The sequence below is a fragment of the Mustelus asterias genome, chromosome 12 (genome assembly GCF_964213995.1).
Source record: "Mustelus asterias chromosome 12, sMusAst1.hap1.1, whole genome shotgun sequence".
NCBI classification, from domain to species: Eukaryota; Metazoa; Chordata; class Chondrichthyes; order Carcharhiniformes; family Triakidae; genus Mustelus; species Mustelus asterias.
Genome location: NC_135812.1, coordinates 107,125,361 through 107,146,227, shown reverse-complemented (window position 1 = coordinate 107,146,227; position 20,867 = coordinate 107,125,361). Strand labels below are relative to the sequence as shown.

The following is a 20,867-nucleotide window of genomic DNA, read 5'->3' as shown; positions in this document are numbered from 1 at the left end:
GGGCGGGGAAAGAGTGATGGTGGCAGGTGAGAAAACAGGCCTTTAGGGGAATGGGGGGGGTGAGCTATGGAGGGTCGGGGCTGTGCTGGGGATGTGAGTGCGGGGCAGAGCGGAGGGGGCCGGGGGGGGGTGGGGTGTAGGGCAGGGTGGGGGGTACGGGGCAGTGTGTGCGTCCCTATTGGAGAACCATAGCGTGTTATTGCAGTGTGTGGTCTAGAACGTGTTGGGATCTGGTTGTGATGCTGTGACTCTGCGATTCACTGAAATGATTTTCATTGAATGTTTTCCGTGTTGATCAAATCCCCAGTCTGTGTTAGAATGCTGACTGGGCACGTGTGTAGCGTGTGCAGGTGTTTGGCGGTGTTGAGGGCGTTTAGTGACAGGCGCCATCTTGGTAAAGGAGTTGAAGCCGGTGTCAGAAACCAGGCCCAGAAACAGCTGATTTCTACAATGCCGGCTCGCGCCGATTGAAGAAACTACGAAGCATTCTGGTGGCCAACGCTCCGAGTAAAACCCCCTCCCACAGGGAGCGGCTGTTTGAGAACAAACACAGCGTTGGTATCAGTTTTGAGCGCTATTTAAAGGGACTCTCACCGTTCCATGGTTATTTATGCAGGAGCTGTGAAGTGAACCGTGGAACACATCGGGAGACTTTACACAAACTGTAAATGCCTGAGCTGTCACAGAGCCTGTCGGAATTCCCGTGTTTTTGGGGCCTCGTGTTCGGATAAATATTTGGTGCAGCCTCAAACTGAGTATCGCGTCCGGGTCTGGGCATTGGACTTTGGGAAGATGTGAAGACAGAGAGGGTGCAGTAAGGATTGACCAGGATGCTTCCAGGGATGAGGAACTCCAGCAACGTGGATAGATTGGAAAAGCTGGAACGTTTCTCCTTGGGGAAGAGAAGGTTGAGAGGCGAGTTGTCCAAAATTGGTAGGGTTTGGGGCAGGGTAGATGGGGAGAAACTGCTCCCATTGGTGGATGGATCGAGAATCAGAGGGCACCGCTTTTGGTGAAAGGGCAAAGAGGCAACAGAATGTATTCAAGAGGCGGCTGGATATAGCACTTGGGCAAAAGGGATCAAAGGTTATGGGGAGAAAGCAAGATCAGTTGGACGATCAGCCATGATCGTAATGAATGGCGGAGCAGGCTTGACGGGCTGAATGGCCTCCTTGTGCTCCTACCTTCTATGTTGATTTGAAATGTGCTCCCTGAGAGTGTGCTGGGGGCAGGTTTAATCATGGCTTTCAAAGGAGAATTGGGATCAGTTACTGTTGGGCTCTGAGGAAAAGGGTTGGAATGGAACCAGCACAGACCCGATGGGCTAAATGGCCTGCTGTGCGGTAACCATTCTGTGATCCAATGTTTGGAGGGCACCGTCCCTCAGTGGGTGGGGCAGTGCTATGGGAGGGAGGTGAGGGGGGGTAGGTGGAGATCACAGTAAGAAATGTGAACTTTATTATCTTTAACTCGCGTTTTCTAAGATTCCAATTTTTCACCTTTTGAAGGTTTCAATAAAGACGAGAAGGAAAAGCAGTTGGAGGATGAAGCAGCCGGAAGCACAGTCCCACAGTTGGCTTTTCTGGGACCCACGCTGTGGGACAAGACGCTGCCTTACGACGGGGACACTTTTCAGCTGGAGTACATGGACCTGGAGGAGTTCCTGTCCGAGAATGGAATCCCACCCAGTCCCTCCCAGCAGCAGCAGCAGCAGCAGCAGCAGGAGCCCAGCCAGCACCCACCCCTACAGCAGCCTGCCATCTCCCAAGGGCCACCCATGGACCTCAGCAAGGCAAGCACCTCGGTGCACCTGAGCCTCAGTCCTCAGAATCTCCTTCAGAGCCCCGTCCGAGCAGGTAATTCCCCGAACCTTCACTGTCCTCCCCCAGCAGCACTTAATCTGATCAAATGTAACAGACAGGCTTATTGCTATAACCTCAGCGTATCCCAAAGCACCTTACAGCCAATGATGTACGTGTACAAGTGTAGTGACGTTGAAATGTGTGAAAGACAGCAAGATCCCACAAACAACAATATGATAATCAGCAGGTAATCTGTTTTCAATGAGGTTGATTAAGGGATGAATATTGGCCCTGTACAATAATTATTACTGGGGTTGTTTCAGTCCCCGAAGAGTGCAGGCAGGGTTTAATATTGTGTTTGAGAGACAGCACCTCCAGTAGTGCAGCACTCCCTCCGTGGTGGAATTTAGGTTATATGCTCCAGTCTCTGGGGTGACCCACCACCTGCGGACTCAAGTGAGAGCACACTCGCCTTTATCAATCGGGATATCGATTACAAAAGCAGAGAGGTCACGATGGAGTTGTATAGAACTTTGGTGAGGCTACAGCTGGAGCACTGTGTACAGTTCTGGTCACCACATTATAGGAAGGATGTGATTGCACTGGAGGGGGTGCAGAGGAGATTCACCAGGATGCTGCCTGGGATGGAACATTTCAGTTATGAAGAGAGGTTGGATAGGCTTGGGTTGTTTTCATTGGAGCAGAGAAGACTGAGGGGCGACCTGATTGAGGTGTTCAAGATTGAGGGACATGGACAGGGTGGATAGCTGTTCCCCTTAGTTGAAGGGTCAGTTACGAGGGGACACAAGTTAAAAGTGAGGGGTGGGAGGTTTAGGGGGGATTTGGGGGGGGGAAACCTTTTTACCCAGAGGGTGGTGAGGGTCTGGAATGCGCTGCCTGGGAGGGTGGTGGAGGCGGGTTGTCTCACATCCTTTAAAAAGTACCTGGATGAGCACTTGGCGCGTCATAACATTCAGGGCTATGGGCCAAGTGCTGGCAAGTGGGATTAGGTGGGCAGGTCAGGGCCTTTCATGCGTCGGTGCAGATTCGATGGGCTGAAGGGCCTCTTCTGCACTGTAATATTGTGTGTGATTCTGCGATGCCTGACACACACCGCTCTCACCATTCCGGCTGTGCTGCTGGACTGAGATAAACTGGTTGTTTACGTAGAGTGCGGGCTAAGAAATACAACCCTTGTGTTCCCAGCCAGGAGCGAATTGCTTTGCCCCATTCCGGTACTCGCAGCGACTGGGGGGGCAGGCATTCCCTTTGCAAATTTCAGACTGGATCTTCGGCAATGACACACCCCACATTGTGAATGTTTGCTTTGGGATTGCTTTACAACGCGACACCCCTGTGGAGTTATTGGTTGTATTTATGCAGGATAATAATTTCCTGCCCCATTTCTCTGCTGAAGCTGGGCTCTCGCTGCAGCGAAAGCTTCCTCTGAGTCTGAGGAGCTGTGTGAACAGGAACAGCTCCCCCCTGCTTCCCACAGAGGTTTCTGCAGCCGTGTGTTTGGGCTCTGCTTATCTGCCCATCAGGAGGCCTGCAGCACTAACATGGCAGTGAAACAGGCCGAGAGTGTGGGGTTCTTGTTCATTCTGCTTACTGTAACTGATGTTGACCTCCCCTTGTTGTTCTACTCTGTGTGCAATGTGAATTCACCCTCGAATTACATAGTATTTTTATTTATTTACTAATTCTTCACGGGATGTGGGTATCATTGGCGAGACCAGTGTACCCATGGCGCTGTTAGGGAGGGAGTTCCAGGATTTTGACCCAGCGACAGTGAAGGAATAGCCGATATATTTCCAAGTCAGGATGGTGAGTGACTTGGAGGTGGTCTTGCAGGTGGTGGTGCTCCCAGGTATCTGCTGCCCTTATCCTTCTAGGTGATTGAGGTCATAAAGCACATACAGTGGTTAGCACTGCTGCCTCACAGCACCAGGGACCCGGGTTCAATTCCGGCCTCGGGTCACACTCTGTGTGGAGTTTGCACTTTCTCCCTGTGTCTGCGTGGGGTTTCCTCCGGGTGCTCCAGTTTCCTCCCACAGTCCAACCGGGTTAGGTTGATTGGCCACGCTAAATTCACCCAAGTATCAGGGGGATTAGCAGGGTAAATATGTGGGGTTACGGGAATAGGGCCTGGGTGGGATTGTGGTCGGTACAGACTTGATGGGTCGAATGGCCTCCTTCTGTACTGTAGGGGTTCTACGATGAATTCAGAGCAGGAGTGGGCCATTCAGCCCCTCGAGCCTGTTCCTCCAGTCAGTAAGATCGTGGTTGAGCTGATTATAACCTCAACCCCACATCCACCCACTCCGAAAACCTTCAATTCTAACAAATAAGTCAATCTATATTTACCTTAAAAATATTCACTCACCTTCCCACTCTCTGGGGAAGAGAGTTTCAAAGATTCACAACCCTCTTGAGAGAAATTAATTCCTCATCTGTCTTAAATGAGAAACCCCTTATTTTTAAATTGTGTCCCCTCGTTCTAGTCTCTCCCACAAGGAGAAACATTCCGCATTTCACCCTGTTAAGTTCCCTTGGGATCTTGTTTGTCTCAATAAGATCACACTTCATTCTTCTAAACTCCAAGGGATACAGGCCCAACCTTTCCTCATAGGACAACCCCTCATCTTGGGTATCAGTCCAGTAAACCCTTCCTGAACAGCTTCTACCATGTTCATAAACTTTCTTGAAACAAAACTCTGCACAGTATTGGAGGGATCCTGTAGTGAGGCATTATGAGTGGAGCTCAGGAATAAGAAGGGTGAAATCACAATGTTGGGAGTGCACTATAGACCTCCCAACAGCCCGCAGGAGACAGAGGAGCAGTTGTGTAGTCAGATACAGGAAAGGTGTGCAAAAAGCAGGGTAGTTGTAATGGGTGACTTTAACTTCCCCCATATTACAACCAGGGGCTCGGACAGAGAGCAATTTGTTAGATGTGTCCAGGGGGGGCTTTGTGATACAGTATATTGACAATCCAACCAGGGAGGGAGCCACACGAGACTTGGTATTGGGGAATGAGCTAGGCCAGGTGATCGATGTTTCAGTGGGGGAGTATTTTGGGCTGAGTGACCATAATTCCATAAGATATCGGGTGGTCATGGATAAGGACAAGAGTGGCCCTCGGGTGAGGGTGTTTAATTGGACGAGGGCCAATTACATCCTAATTAGACAGGAACTGGGGAATGTGGATTGGGAGCGGATATTTGAGGGCAAATCCACCTCTGACATGTGGGAGGCTTTTAAAGGCCAGTTGATTGAAGTGCAGGACAGACATGATCCCGCAAAAATGAAGGATAGAAATGGTAGGATTCAGGAACCATGGATGACAAAGGAAATTGTAGACTTAGTCAGAAGGAAAAAGGAAGCTACAATAGGTCGAGGCAACTAAAAACTGACACAGCTGTTGAGGGGTACAGTGAAAGTAGGAAGGAAATTAAACGCAGGATTAGGAGGGCTAAAGGGGGTCATGGCTTCAGCAAACAGGATCAAGGAGAATCCCAAGGCTTTTTATGCATTTATTAGGAGCAAGAGGATAGCAAGAGAAAGAGTAGGTCCGTTCAAGGACAAATGGATTGCAGTTATGCGTGGAACCACAGGAAGTGGGTGAAATCCTTAATGAGTACTTTGTATCAGTATTCACCAAGGAGAAGGACATGATGGCTGTTGAGGTCAGGGATAGATGTGTGAACGCTCTAGAGAACGTCAATATATCAAAGGAGGAAGTGTTGAGTATCCTAAATTGCATTAAGATAGACAAGTCCCCAGGGCTGGATGGGATCGATCCCAGGTTACTGCGGGAGGCAAGGGGAGAAATAGCTGGGGCTTTAACAGATATCTTCACATCCTGTTTGACCACAGGCGAGGTTCCAGAGGATTGGAGAATAGCCAATGTTGTTGCCTTGTTTAGGAAAGGAAGCAGGGATAATCCAGGAAATTATAGACCGGTGAGCCTGACATCAGTGGTGGGGAAGCTTTTGGAGGAAACTGGACTAGTTAGTGACGGGCAGCATGGCTTTTTACAGTAAGATCATGTCACACCAACTTGACTGAGTTTTTTGAAGAAGTGCCAAAGAAAATTGATGAGGGAAGGGCTGTGGATGTAGTTTATATGGACTTTAGTGAGGCGTTTGACTAGGTCCCACATGGTAGACTGGTACAAAAACTAAAATCACATGGGATTTGGGGTAGGCTGGCTAGATGGATACAGAACCGGCTTGGTTATAGAAGACAGAGTAGCAGTGGAAGGGTGTTTTTCAGAATGGAGATCTGTAGCTGGTGGTGTTCCGCGGGGATCTGTGCTGGGACCTCTGTTGTTTGTGGTATATATAAATGATCTGGAGGAAAATGTGGGTGGTCTGATCAGTAAGTTTGCGAATGACGCGAAGATTGGTGGAGTTGCTGATAGTGCCGGGGATTGTCAGGGGATACAACAGGATAAAGATAGATTGGAGACTTGAGCACAGAAATGGCAGATGGAGTTTAATCCGGGCAATTGTGAGGTGATGCATTTTGAAGTATCAAATGTAGGTGTGAATTATACTGTAAATGGCAGAATCTTTAAGATACCCTTAACATACAGAGGGATCTGGGCATGCGGGTCCACTGTTCCCGAAAAGTGACAACTCAAGTGGCCAAGGCGATTAAGAAGGCATATGGCATGCTTGCCTTCTTCAACCGGGGCATTGAGTACAAGAGTTGGGAAATCACGTTGCAGCTACATAAAACTGTTTGATTAGGCCACATTTGGGGTATTGCGTGTAGTTCTGGTCACCACACTACCAGAAGGATGTGGAAGCTTTGGAGAGAGTGCAGAGGTTCACCAGGATGTTGCCTGGTCTCGAGGGTGTTGGCTATGAGGAGAGGTTGAATAAACTAGGATTGTTTTCACTGGAAAGATGGAGGCTGAGGGGAGACCTGATAAAAGTCTACAAAATTATGAGAGGCACAGACAGGGTGGATAGTCAGAGGCTTTTTCCCAGGGTGGAAGTGTCAATTACAAGGGGGCACAGGTTCAAGGTGAGAGGGGGAAAGTTTAAGGGAGATGTGCGGGGGAAGTTTTTCAGACTGGTGGGTGCCTAGAACGTGCTGCCAGAGGAGCTGGTGGAAGCAGGTACATTAGCAACATTTAAGAGGCATCTGGATGGGTAGATGAATAGGGAGGGAATAGAGGGATATGGACCGAGTAAGGGCAGGTTTTTTGTTAGGGCACCACAATTGGCACAGGCACAACACCCTGTACAACTATAGCAAAGCTTCTTTAACATATGTATTCCATTCCGCTTGTAATAAACAGCAACATTCCATTTCATTCCTCATCACTTGCAATACTCGAATGCTAACGTCCCCTGATTAATGCACCAGGACACCCAGATCCCTCTGCACTTGAGTTCTGCAGTCTCTCCGTGCCACTTTTCTATTCTTCCTGTTCAATGAACACGTTCACATTTCCCCACATTATACCCCACCTGCTAAATCTTTGCCCATGCTCTTAACCCATCTCTGTCCCTTTGCAGACTCCTTATATCCTCCCCACAACTTAGTTTCCTACCTATCGTTGTGTCACCAGCAAATTTAGCAAACATACGTTTGGTTCCTTCAGCCTAGTCATTGATATAGATTGTAAATAGTTGTGGTTCCTGCACTGACCCCTGTGGCACCCCATCGTTACAGCTCGCCAACCTGAAAAAAAGACCCATTTATCCCTACTCTCTGTTTCCTGTTAGTTAACCAATCCTTTATCCATGCTAATATATTTCCCATACACCATGTGCTCTTATCTTCTATTGCAGCCTTTGCTGTGGCGCCTTGTGAAATGCCTTCTGGAAATCTAAGTACAGTATATCCATAAATTCCCCTTTATTCACATCACTTCCTTAAAGAACTCTAATGAATCAGTTAAACATGATTTCTCTTTCTCAAAAACGCGTCAACTCTGCTTGATTGCGTTGAGATTTCCTCAGTGCCCACTCTAACAGCCTCAATAACAGATCCCAGCAATCCCCACACAGCAGGTGCTAAGCTGACTGGCCTGCGGTTTCCTGTTTACTGGCTCCCAAATAGAGGAGTCGCATTCGCTATTCCAGTCGGTTGGGACCTTTCCAGATTCTAGGGAATTTCAGAAAATTAAAACAAATACATCCGCGATCTCAGCAGCCACTTCCTCTAACACCCGAGGATGATTCCATCGGGACCTGGGGACTTGTCAGCTTTTATTTGTAATACTTTTCTTGGTACTGCTTCCCTGGGGATTGTCATTGTTTTAAGCTCCCTCCCTCTCGCCCCTGACTGGCAGTTATTTCTGGGGTGTTATTTATATTCTCTACAGTGAAAACGGACACAAAAGGCGGAATTTTCCCATTTTGTCTGCCATGCGAACCATAGTGGGTAGGACACGGACCATGCAAAGGTCCATTGGCCTTGGGTGGGATTTCCTGGTCTTGGGGCGAGCGTGGTCGGAAAACCCTGCCCAAAATATCTGTTCAATTCATCTGCTATTTAGTCCTTTTCCATTATTAATTCCCTATTTTCTCTCTAGACTAGCGGAACGACACTCGTGTTAGCTGTAGAAACACTTGCTATTTTTGATATTTCTCTGGCTCTCTTTCTCCCTCATTAATCCTTTGGTCATTTTTTTGTTGTTCTTTATATTTTGTCCAATCTTGTATGACCTGCCACACATAGAAACCCTGCAGTGCAGAAGGAGGCCATTTGGCCCATCGAGTCTGTACTGACCACAATCCCACCCAGCCCCTATCCCCATAGCCCTATACATTTATTCCGCTAATCCCCCTGACACCAAGGGTCAATTTAGCACGGCCAATCAACCTAACCCGCTCATCTTTGGACTGTGGGAGGAAACCGGAGCACCCGGAGGAAACCCACGCAGACACGGGAAGAACGTGCAAACTCTGCACGGACAGTGACCCGAAGCCGGAATTGAACCCCGGTCCCTGGCGCTGTGAGGCAGCAGTGCCAAGCATTGTGCCACCGTGCCACCTTGTACATTGGACAGGGAAAGTATTCACCTTTGCAGAATCGTACACTTACACCATCTTTAACTTTAGTTAGATGATGTGTCCTTCCCTTAGAGTCTCTCTTTTTGACTGGAATGTATCTTTTCTGATTATTCTGAAATATTTCCTCAAATGCTGCATCTCTACTGACCTATCACTTAATGTCATTTCCCTGTTCACTTTAGGCAGCTCTGCCTTCATGCCCCTGTAATTGCCCTTATTTAAGTTTAAAACACTAGTCTTTGAACCACTCCTCAGATTCTGCTTTTTAATTTAGCCCCGAGCTGCTCATAATTCCTCAGCAGAATCTCTCTCCGTGCCATGTCGCTGATTCCTGTGTGGACTACAATCACTGGCCGCTCCTGTTCATCACCCACTAACACAATATCGTCTATTCATAGAAACTAGGAACAGGAGGAGGCCAATCGGCCCTTCGAGCCTGCTCCTCCATTCATTTTGATCCTGACTGATCATCAAATTCAATATCCTGATCCCCCCCCCTTCCCCCCCATTATCCCTCGATCCCTTTAGCCCCAAGAGCAATATCTAATTTCTTCTTGAAATCAGACAATTTTATGGCCTCAGCTACTTTCTGTGGGAGTGAATTCCACACATTCACCACCCTCTGGGTGAAGAAATTTCTCCTCACTTCAGTTCCAAATGTTTACCCCTTATCCTCAAACTATGACCCCTAGTTCTGGACTCCCCCACCATTGGGAACATTCTTTCTGAATCTACCCTGTCTAACCTCCTGTTAGAATTTTATAAGTTTCTATGAGATCCCCTCTCACTCTTCTAAACTCCAGTGAATATAATGATAACAAACTTAGTCTCTCCTCATATGACAGACCTGGTAAACCTTTGTTGTCCTCCCTCTATAGCAAGAACATCCTTCCTCAGATAAGGACACCAAACTGCACACAATACTCCAGATGTGTCCACACCAAGCCCCTGTACAATTGCAGCAAAACATCCCTATCCCTATACTCAAATCCTCTCGCTATGAAGACCAACATACCATTTGCCTTCTTTACTGCCTGCTGTACCTATGCAATTACTTTCAGCGACTGATGCACGAGGACACCAAGGTCTCGTTGAGTATCCACCTCTCTCACATTACACTCATTCAAATAATAATCTGTCTTCCTATTATTGCTACCAGAATGGATAACTTCAAATTTATCCACATTATACTGCTTATGCCCACACACTCAGCCTGTCCCAATCACACTGAAGCATCTCTGCATCCTCCTCACAGCTCACCCTCCCACTCAACTTTGTGTCATCTGCAAATCTGGAGATAATACATTCAGTTCCTTCTTCCAAATCATTCCTTTCCACCTCGGGTATTTATCCAGCTTCTCTGCGATTTGCCTCAACTACAGTGCGGTAGCAAGTTCCACAGTCTCACCACTCGTTTGGTAAAGAAGGTTCTCCTCAATTTCCTGTTTGATTTAGAAGAAACTTTTATAGATAAAGCTTGAGGAAAGGTCCAGAAGCATCATCATAAAGTTGACAAAATCAACAATAGGGGTTGGGATAATGGGGGGGTGGTTAGAGAGTCGGGGGAGGGGGATTAGAGAGTCGTCGGGGGGGGGATTGGAGAGTCGGGAGTGGGGGGCGGATTGGAGAGTCGGGATGGGGGGGTACGGATTGGAGAGTCGGGACGGGGGGGGCGGATTGGAGAGTCGGGACGGGGGGGGGCGGATTGGAGAGTTGGGATGGGGGGGGGGCGGATTGGAGAGTCGGGATGGGGGGGTACGGATTGGAGAGTTGGGACGGGGGGGAGGGGCGGATTGGAGAGTCGGGACGGGGGGGGGGGGGGTGCGGATTGGAGAGTCGGGACGGGGGAGGGGTTAGAGAGTCGGGGAGGGGTGGTGGTTTAGAGAGTGAGAAGGATCCAGTACCAACTTTCTCTTGAATATGTTTCCTGGAAACGTTGCCACATCTGAGCCCATTTCTCTGTGTCTCGTCATTGGGACAGTTTTTGAAATTGGATCCTTGGTTTCGCGATTCCTTTTTGCAGTGAGTTTCAGAGAGGTCAGACAAATCTGTAATTAACTGATAAAATCAACACAACAGATCGACAGTTAGCAAGTAGACCACAGTCATCAATGATGTAATTAAGCAGTAATACATCACCATCTCCTCTGGCCCAGTGCTTCCTCCCTTCCACTGCACAGTATCTGCAGCTGGCTCTGGCTCCGGCTCCCTGAGGACCCAGTGCCCAAATTTACCCTGTGGGTGAATTACAGAAAGGAAATAGGGAAAGGAACACCTGATACGCACCAGATACATATAGAACAACTTGCATTTGTAAGTTATATTTATGTACAGTCTGTAGAAACATAGAACATAGAAGCAGGAGGAGTCCGTTCGGCCCTTCGAGCCTGTTCAACCATTCATTATGATCACAGCTGATCGTCCAACTCAATAGCCTGAACCCGCCTTTCCCCCATAACCTTTGATCCCTTTGCCCCAAGTGCTATATCTAATTGCTTCTTGAAAACATGTAATGTTTTGGCCTCAACTACATTGTGGTAATGAATTCCACAGGCTCACCACTCTCTGGGTGAAGAAATGTCTCCTCATCTCCAACCTAAATGGTCTATCCTGAATCCTCAGACTGTGACCCCTAGTTCTGGACTCCCCCACCATCGGGAACATCCTCCCTGCATCTACCCTGTCTAGTCCTGTTAGAATTTTATACGTTTCCATGAGACCTCCCCTCATTCTTCTAAACTGTAGCGAATGCATCCTAACCAACTCAATCACTCCTCATAACGTCAGTCCCATCATCTCAAGAATCAGTCTGGTAAACCTTCGCTGCACTCCCTAAATAGCAAGAACATCCTTCCTCAGATAAGGAGATCAAAACTGCACAAAATATTCCAGATATAGCCTCACCAAGGCCCTGTATAGTTGAAACACATCCCAGCTCCTGTACTCGAATCCCCTGGCAATGAAGGCCAACATGCCACTTGCCTTCTTTACCGCCTGCTGCACCTGCATGCTTATCTTCAGCGACTGGTGCACAAGGACACCCAGGTCCCGCTGCACACTCCCCTCTCAACTTGTAACCATTCAGATAATCCGCCTTCCTGTTTTTGCTGCCCGAAGTGGATAACCTCACGTTTACCCACATTATACTGCATCTGCCATGCATTTGCCAACTCTCTCAACTTGTCCAAATCACACTGAAGGGTTTCTGCATCCTCCTCACAGCTCACCCTCCCACCCAGCTTTGTGTCATCTGTAAATTTGGAGATATTACATTTAGTTCCCTTATCTAAATCATGAATATGTATTGTGATTAACTGGGGTCCCAGCACTGATACCTGTGGTGCTCCACTAGTTACTGTCTGCCATTCGGGGAAAAAGATCTGTTAATTCCTGCCCTTTGTTTCCTGTCTGCCGGCCAGTTTTCTATCCCCTCACTACGTTTCCCCCAATCCGATGGGCTTTAATTTACAGTCTGTAGCAGCTGGCTGAAGGTGCTGATGGGTCAGCGTGATGGGAATGTGAAGGGTTAGCCATGGAATGTGCATTAAATATACACCTACCCCAAAGCAGAATGAATAGAATCTCTACAGTGCAGAGGGAGGCCATTCAGCCCATCGAGCCTGCACCAACAACAGTCCCATCCGAGCCCTATCCCTATAACCCCACATAGTTACCCCAATAATTCCCCCTGACCATAAGGGGCAATTTAGCATGGCCAATCCACTGGACTTGCACATCATTGGAGCGTGGGAGGAAACCGGAGCACCCGGAGGAAACCCACGCAGACACGGGGAGAACATGCAGACTCCACACAGACAGTGACCCAAGCCGAGAATCGAACCCAGGTCCCTGGCGCTGTGAGGCAGCAGTGCGAACCACTGTGCCACCGTGCCTTGGTGAACCAGTTGCGAATGACATTAATTTCAATAGTGTGATTTCCATCACAGGAATATGGAGGCTAAACACTTCTGAGAGTCTATATGGGGTTGAGAAGCAGAGGGATCAGGCGAGATGCAGTTAAAATAGCGGCGTGTGTTAACCGGCTGTGCAGTGAAAAAACTCAGTTCATTCCCAGAGGCGTAGGGTTGGTATATTGTTATGTTGTAGGACCTTAATTAGTCCACACTTGCAGTACTGTGCGCAGTTCCGGTCTCCAGAAAGGATCCAGAGGCTCTGATAAAGATGATAGCAGGTCTGACAGGTTATATCAGTAAAGGCTGAACAGGCTGTGGCTCTTTGTCTGGAACAAAGAAGGCTAAGGATGACCGGATAGAGGCCTGCAAGAATGTGAAGCAGTTTTCAGCTTGTGTGGGAAAACCAGAGGTCATAAATATAAGTTAGAATTACTAACAAATCCAAAAAGAATTCAGCAGAAACTTACTAACCTGGAGACTGATTAGAACATGGAACTCACTCCCAGTGCGACTGAGCTGAACAGCAACAGGAAAGCTGAGTAAATTACCTGAAGGAGCAAGCGAGCGGGGGGTATGCAAATAGGATCAGGCGAAGTAAGGTGATACCAGGCTGGTGGGGAACATGGTTCGGTGGCACAGTGGTTAGCGCTGCTGCCTCACAGCCGGGGGTTAGTCGGGGCCCAGGTTCGATTCCCGGATTGGGCCAGTGTCTGTGTGGAGTTTGCACGCTCTCCCCATGTCTGCGTGGGGTTTGCACGCTCTCCCCTTGTCTGCGTGGGGTTTGCACGCTCTCCCCATGTCTGCGGGGGGTTTGCACGCTCTCCCCATGTCTGCGTGGGTTTCCTCCGGGTGCTCCGGTTTCATCTCTCACTCCAAAGATGGGTTAGGTTGACTGGCCATGCTAAATTAACCCTAGTGTCAGGGGGTTAGTCGGGCAAATAAGTAAGGTTATGGGAATAGGACCTGAGTGGGATTATGGTTGGTGCAGACTCGATGGGCCGAATGGCCTCCTTCTGCACTGCAGGGATTCTATGAGCACAATTATATGCTTCTTTTTTTTAATCGTTCGTGGGACATGGGCGTCGCTGGCTGACCAGCATTTATTGCCCATCCCTAGTTGCCCTTGGAGGGCAGTTGAGAGTCAACCACATTGCTGTGGCTCTGGAGTCACATGTAGGCCAGACCAAGTAAGGACGGCAGATTTCCTTCTCTAAAAGACAGTGAACCAGATGGGTTTTTCCGACAATCAAAAGTGGTTTCATGGCCATCAGTAGATTCTTAATTCCAGATATATTTTATTGAATTCAAATTCCACCATCTGCCGTGGCGGGATTCGAACCCACATCCACAGAGCAGTTTCTGGATTAATAGTCTAGCGATAATACCACTGGGCCATTGCCTCCCTGATGTTGGGTGGATTGGTTCATTACTGTGTTGTACGACCTTTGTAATATTATGTGATGAGGCTTCGGGATCTGTTTGGTTGGCAATGTCCTAGTCTGGTGCTTGTGAGACGTGGAGGGTTACTTTGTGTTGTGACGTCAGTTGGACAAAGCTGAAAGGGGGCCTTGCAGAGGCGTGGCACAGCGTGAGGCAATGAAACACACCACAACTGTTCTTCATGTTTACGGCTTTGATTTCAGGTGTTATAGAGCAACACTAAATGAACGTTCAAAATGGCAAAAGGTATCTGATTCCCAGGAGAGTCATGTTTGACAAATTTTCTAGTTTTTCATGTTTTGAATTGGGAATGGAGTGTGCTGGGCCCGGGTCCTGTGCTGGGCCCGGGTCCTGTGCTGGGCCCGGGTCCTGTGCTGGGCCCGGGTCCTGTGCTGGGCCCGGGTCCTGTGCTGGGCCCGGGTCCTGTGCTGGGCCCGGGTCCTGTGCTGGGCCCGGGTCCTGTGCCGGGCCCGGGTCCTGTGCCGGGCCCGGGTCCTGTGCCGGGCCCGGGTCCTGTGCCGGGCCCGGGTCCCGTGCCGGGCCCGGGTCCCGTGCCGGGCCCGGGTCCCGTGCCGGGCCCGGGTCCCGTGCCGGGCCCGGGTCCCGTGCCGGGCCCGGGTCCCGTGCCGGGTCCGGGTCTGGGTCCTGTGCTGGGCCCGGGTCCGGGTCCTGTGCTGGGCCCGGGCCCGGGTCCGGGTCTGGGTCCTGTGCTGGGCCCGGGTCCGGGTCCGGGTCCTGTGCTGGGCCCGGGTCCTGTGCTGGGCCCGGGTCCGGGTCCTGTGCTGGGCCCGGGTCCGGGTCCTGTGCTGGGCCCGGGTCCGGGTCCTGTGCTGGGCCCGGGTCCGGGTCCTGTGCTGGGCCCGGGTCCGGGTCCTGTGCTGGGCCCGGGTCCGGGTCCTGTGCTGGGCCCGGGTCCGGGTCCTGTGCTGGGCCCGGGTCCGGGTCCTGTGCTGGGCCCGGGTCCGGGTCCTGTGCTGGGCCCGGGTCCGGGTCCTGTGCTGGGCCCGGGTCCGGGTCCTGTGCTGGGCCCGGGTCCGGGTCCTGTGCTGGGCCCGGGTCCGGGTCCTGTGCTGGGCCCGGGTCCGGGTCCTGTGCTGGGCCCGGGTCCGGGTCCTGTGCTGGGCCCGGGTCCGGGTCCTGTGCTGGGCCCGGGTCCGGGTCCTGTGCTGGGCCCGGGTCCGGGTCCTGTGCTGGGCCCGGGTCCGGGTCCTGTGCTGGGCCCGGGTCCGGGTCCTGTGCTGGGCCCGGGTCCTGTGCTGGGCCCGGGTCCGGGTCCTGTGCTGGGCCCGGGTCTGGGTCCGGGTCCTGTGCTGGGCCCGGGTCCTGTGCTGGGCCCGGGCCCGGGTCCTGTGCTGGGCCCGGGTCCGGGTCCTGTGCTGGGCCCGGGTCCGGGTCCTGTGCTGGGCCCGGGTCCGGGTCCTGTGCTGGGCCCGGGTCCGGGTCCTGTGCTGGGCCCGGGTCCGGGTCCTGTGCTGGGCCCGGGTCCGGGTCCTGTGCTGGGCCCGGGTCCGGGTCCTGTGCTGGGCCCGGGTCCGGGTCCTGTGCTGGGCCCGGGTCCGGGTCCGGGTCCTGTGCTGGGCCCGGGCCCGGGTCCGGGTCCTGTGCTGGGCCCGGGTCCTGTGCTGGGCCCGGGTCCGGGTCCTGTGCTGGACCCGGGTCCGGGTCCGGGTCCTGTGCTGGACCCGGGTCCGGGTCCGGGTCCTGTGCTGGACCCGGGTCCGGGTCCGGGTCCTGTGCTGGGCCCGGGTCCGGGTCCTGTGCTGGGCCCGGGTCCTGTGCTGGGCCCGGGTCCGGGTCCTGTGCTGGACCCGGGTCCGGGTCCTGTGCTGGGCCCGGGTCCGGGTCCTGTGCTGGGCCTGGGTCCGGGTCCGGGTCCTGTGCTGGGCCCGGGTCCTGTGCTGGGCCCGGGTCCGGGTCCTGTGCTGGGCCCGGGTCCGGGTCCTGTGCTGGGCCCGGGTCCGGGTCCTGTGCTGGGTCCGGGTCCTGTGCTGGGCCCGGGTCCGGGTCCTGTGCTGGGCCCGGGTCCGGGTCCTGTGCTGGGCCCGGGTCCTGTGCTGGGCCCGGGTCCGTGTCCTGTGCTGGGCCCAGGTCCGGGTCCTGTGCTGGGCCCGGGTCCGGGTCCAGGTCCTGTGCTGGGCCCGGGTCCGGGTCCTGTGCTGGGCCCGGGTCCGGGTCCTGTGCTGGGCCCGGGTCCGGGTCCTGTGCTGGGCCCGGGTCCGGGTCCGGGTCCTGTGCTGGGCCCGGGTCCGGATCCTGTGCTGGGTCCGGGTCCTGTGCTGGGCCCGGGTCCGGGTCCTGTGCTGGGCCCGGGTCCGGGTCCTGTGCTGGGCCCGGGTCCGGGTCCGGGTCCTGTGCTGGGCCCGGGTCCGGGTCCTGTGCTGGGCCCGGGTCCGGGTCCTGTGCTGGGCCCGGGTCCGGGTCCTGTGCTGGGCCCGGGTCCGGGTCCTGTGCTGGGCCCGGGTCTGGGTCCTGTGCTGGGCCCGGGTCCGGGTCCTGTGCTGGGCCCGGGTCCGGGTCCGGGTCCTGTGCTGGGCCCGGGTCCTGGGGCTGGGCCCGGGTCCGGGTCCTGTGCTGGGCCCGGGTCCTGTGCTGGGCCCGGGTCCGGGTCCTGTGCTGGGCCCGGTTCCGGGTCCGGGTCCTGTGCTGGGCCCGGGTCCGGGTCCTGTGCTGGGCCCGGGTCCGGGTCCTGTGCTGGGCCTGGGTCCGGGTCTGGGTCCTGTGCTGGGCCCGGGTCCGGGTCCTGTGCTGGGTCCGGGTCCTGTGCTGGGCCCGTGTCCGGGTCCTGTGCTGGGCCCGGGTCCGAGTCCTGTGCTGGGCCCGGGTCCGGCTCCTGTGCTGGGCCCGGGTCCGGGTCCGGGTCCTGTGCTGGGCCCGGGTCCGGGTCCGGGTCCTGTGCTGGGCCCGGGTCCAGGTCCTGTGCTGGGCCCGGGTCCGGGTCCTGTGCTGGGCCCGGGTCCGGGTCCTGTGCTGGGCCCGGGTCCGGGTCCTGTGCTGGGCCCGGGTCCGGGTCCTGTGCTGGGCCCGGGTCCGGGTCCTGTGCTGGGCCCGGGTCCGGGTCCTGTGCTGGGCCCGGGTCCGGGTCCTGGGCTGGGCCCGGGTCCTGTGCTGGGCCCGGGTCCGGGTCCTGTGCTGGGCCCAGGTCCGGGTCCTGTGCTGGGCCCAGGTCCGGGTCCTGTGCTGGGCCCGGGTCCAGGTCCTGTGCTGGGCCCGGGTCCGGGTCCGGGTCTTGTGCTGGGCCCGGGTCCGGGTCCTGTGCTGGGTCCGGGTCCTGTGCTGGGCCCGGGTCCGGGTCCTGTGCTGGGCCCGGGTCCGTGACCTGTGCTGGGCCCGGGTCCTGTGCTGGGCCCGGGTCCGGGTCCTGTGCTGGGCCCGGGTCCGGGTCCTGTGCTGGGCCCGGGTCCGGGTCCTGTGCTGGGTCCGGGTCCGGGTCCTGTGCTGGGCCCGGGTCCGGGTCCTGTGCTGGGCCCGTGTCCGGGTCCTGTGCTGGGCCCGGGTCCGGGTCCGGGTCCTGTGCTGTGCCCGGGTCCGGGTCCGTGTCCTGTGCTGGGCCCGGGTCCTGTGCTGGGCCCGGGTCCGGGTCCGGGTCCTGTGCTGGGCCCGGGTCCGGGTCCTGTGCTGGGCCCGGGTCCTGTGCTGGGCCCGGGTCCGTGTCCTGTGCTGGGCCCGGGTCCGGGTCCTGTGCTGGGCCCGGGTCCGAGTCCTGTGCTGGGCCCGGGTCCGTGTCCTGTGCTGGGCCCGGGTCCGGGTCCTGTGCTGGGCCCGGGTCCGGGTCCTGTGCTGGGCCCGGGTCCGGGTCCTGTGCTGGGCCCGGGTCCGGGTCCTGTGCTGGGCCCGGGTCCGGGTCCGGGTCCTGTGCTGGGCCCGGGTCCGGGTCCTGTGCTGGGCCCGGGTCCGGGTCCTGTGCTGGGCCCGGGTCCGGGTCCGGGTCCTGTGCTGGGCCCGGGTCCGGGTCCTGTGCTGGGCCCGGGTCCGGGTCCTGTGCTGGGCCCGGGTCCGGGTCCTGTGCTGGGCCCGGGTCCGGGTCCTGTGCTGGGCCCGGGTCCGGGTCCTGTGCTGGGCCCGGGTCCGGGTCCTGTGCTGGGCCCGGGTCCTGTGCTGGGCCCGGGTCCCGCCGACTCCCCGTTGCCATCTCTGTGCTCACTGGGGTAATTTGGGCCCTGGTCGGGAAATCCTTGTCATTGTGTTCAAACTCCAGTGTGACCCCGTCCTATCCGATATCTGAAACCTCCTCCAGTCCTGCAGCAAGAACTCCACACTCCTCCGAACGCTCGCCTCTCCTGCATCCCTCATTTTCATCGCTCCACCAAAAGGCTTTCAGCTGCTTGGATCCTAAATTCTGGAACTCCCTCCCGAAATCTTGGGCCGTTAAAGGCGCTACATCGATGCAAGTTGTTGGGAAAAACCAGCCGGAAGCCTAACTCCATCTGGTAGTTGGGTGCTGGTTGAGGACAGGGTCAGTTTACCTGTTACCCTGGCACAAGCACTGCGGCACAGCTGCCTATCGGGCATGCCAGTGTACCAGGCATCTTTACGTGGCATCTCGGTGTTCTCCTGTCTGCTGCGCCTTCGAGGTCCAGATCTGAAGGTCCTACAGTGACCCCGCTCTGCAGGGAGTTGGCACGTTCACCCTCAGTGCCTCACTGCCACTCGGTGTTGTCTCCAGTTTGTACAGTGCCGGGGATCTGCAGTGACCACATTCCGTAACGATGCCTTGCCCCCAGTGATGTGGTGGTCTTACCCTCCTGCCAGAGGCCGCAGTGTCTGGGTGGATGGCAGTTCCTGAGGTGGGGAGGGGCGGGTCATCAGTGAAACTTCAGGTTTGGATTGGAGACAGCGGGTTGGGCGGAGTGGGGGGGGGCAGGGCTATGAAATGTGAGTTGCTGTCACACCACCAGTAGCTTTAACTTGGAAAGCAGGGTGCGGGTGAGCTGTAGGTCAGGGGGCATGAGGCAGATACTGTGCCATCCTCAATGCTCCTGCCAATACCAACTGCCATGGGCTTTGTTGCAACTGACCCCCATTAGACGATCATAGAATCCCTACGGTGCAGAAGGAGGCCATTCAGCCCATCGAGTCTGCACCAACCACAATCCCACCCAGGCCCTATCCCAATAACCCAACATATTCACTCTGCTAATCTCCCTGATATTGAGGGAGAATTTAGCACGACCAATGCACCCAACCAGCACGTCTTTTGGACTGTGGGAGGAAACCGGAGGGAACCCACCCAGACACGGGGAGAACAAAGAACAGTACAGCACAGGAAACAGGCCCTTCGGCCCTCCAAGCCTGTGCCGCTCCTTGGTCCAACTAGACCAATCGTTTGTATCCCTCCATTCCCAGGCTGCTCATGTGACTATCCAGGTAAATCTTAAACGATGTCAGCGTGCCTGCCTCCACCACCCTACTTGGCAGTGCATTCCAGGCCCCCACCACCCTCTGTGTAAAAAACGTCCCTCTGATGTCTGAGTTATACTTCGCCCCTCTCAGCTTGAGCCCGTGACCCCTCGTGATCGTCACCTCCGACCTGGGAAAAAGCTTCCCACTGTTCACCCTATCTATACCCTTCATAATCTTGTATACCTCTATTAGATCTCCCCTCATTCTCCGTCTTTCCAAGGAGAACAACCCCAGTCTACCCAATCTCTCCTCATAGCTAAGACCCTCCATACCAGGCAACATCCTGGTAAACCTTCTCTGCACTCTCTCCAATGCCTCCACGTCCTTCTGGTAGTGCGGCGACCAGAACTGGACGCAGTACTCCAAATGCGGCCTAACCAGCGTTCTATACAGCTGCATCATCAGACTCCAGCTTTTATACTCTATACCCCGTCCTATAAAGGCAAGCATACCATATGCCTTCTTCACCACCTTCTCCACCTGTGTTGCCACCTTCAAGGATTTGTGGACTTGCACACCTAGGTCCCTCTGTGTTTCTATACTCCTGATGACTCTGCCATTTATTGTATAACTCCACCCCACATTATTTCTTCCAAAATGCATCACTTCGCATTTATCCGGATTAAACTCCATCTGCCACCTCTCCGCCCAATTTTCCAGCCTATCTATATCCTGCTGTATTGCCCAACAATGCTCTTGGCTATCCGCAAGTCCAGAACGTGCAGACTCCGCACAGACAGTGAACCAAGCCGAAAATCGAACCTGGGTCCCTGGCGCTGTGAGGCAGCAGCGCTAACCCACTGTGCTACCATGTTGCAGGATGTGAATCTTGGGCTTGAATCCTGACTCGGGGTTGTTGGTGGCTGTGGGGGTGGGGTGTGATTGAGTGGGGCGAGGGGTTGGTGATGCAGTGGGTACGCGCTGTTCTTTGTATTCATTGGCCTGCTCCAGCAGAGTGAGGTGCAGCTGCTGGGACCTCCGAGGCAGACGCTGGGAGTGGACCTCCCTGCTCACCGTCAGCCTCCCCTGACCCTTGGATAATCCTCCTTGAAGGCGTCCTGGCCCACGTCCTCTCCCCCCATGGGAACACGACAGCCAAGACCCTCAGTGCTGCACCCAGGATGGTTATCACCCTCTCGGCTGCTCCAGTTCTCTCCTCGTTCAGCTTGCAGCCAGTTCCACTGCGGTGGCTTTGCTCCAATCAGTGACTCTCTTTAAGAGCTGGCGTCTGGCTGGAACCCGTGTCTCCCTCTCGGGCTGCGTTCCCGACAACT

At 54.6% G+C, this 20,867-nt stretch overlaps 1 protein-coding gene across 1 annotated transcript in view; it reads left to right on the top strand.

The window, feature by feature from the left end:
• The first annotated feature begins 16 nt into the window (after window positions 1–16).
• Window positions 17–20,867, top strand: part of LOC144502067 (hepatic leukemia factor-like) — a 52,097-nt gene continuing 31,246 nt past the window's right edge. The window contains exons 1-2 of the mRNA XM_078226074.1: window positions 17–26; window positions 1,509–1,856. Coding sequence (XP_078082200.1) covers window positions 17–26; window positions 1,509–1,856 — 358 coding nt within the window. The remainder of the gene's footprint in view (window positions 27–1,508; window positions 1,857–20,867) is intronic.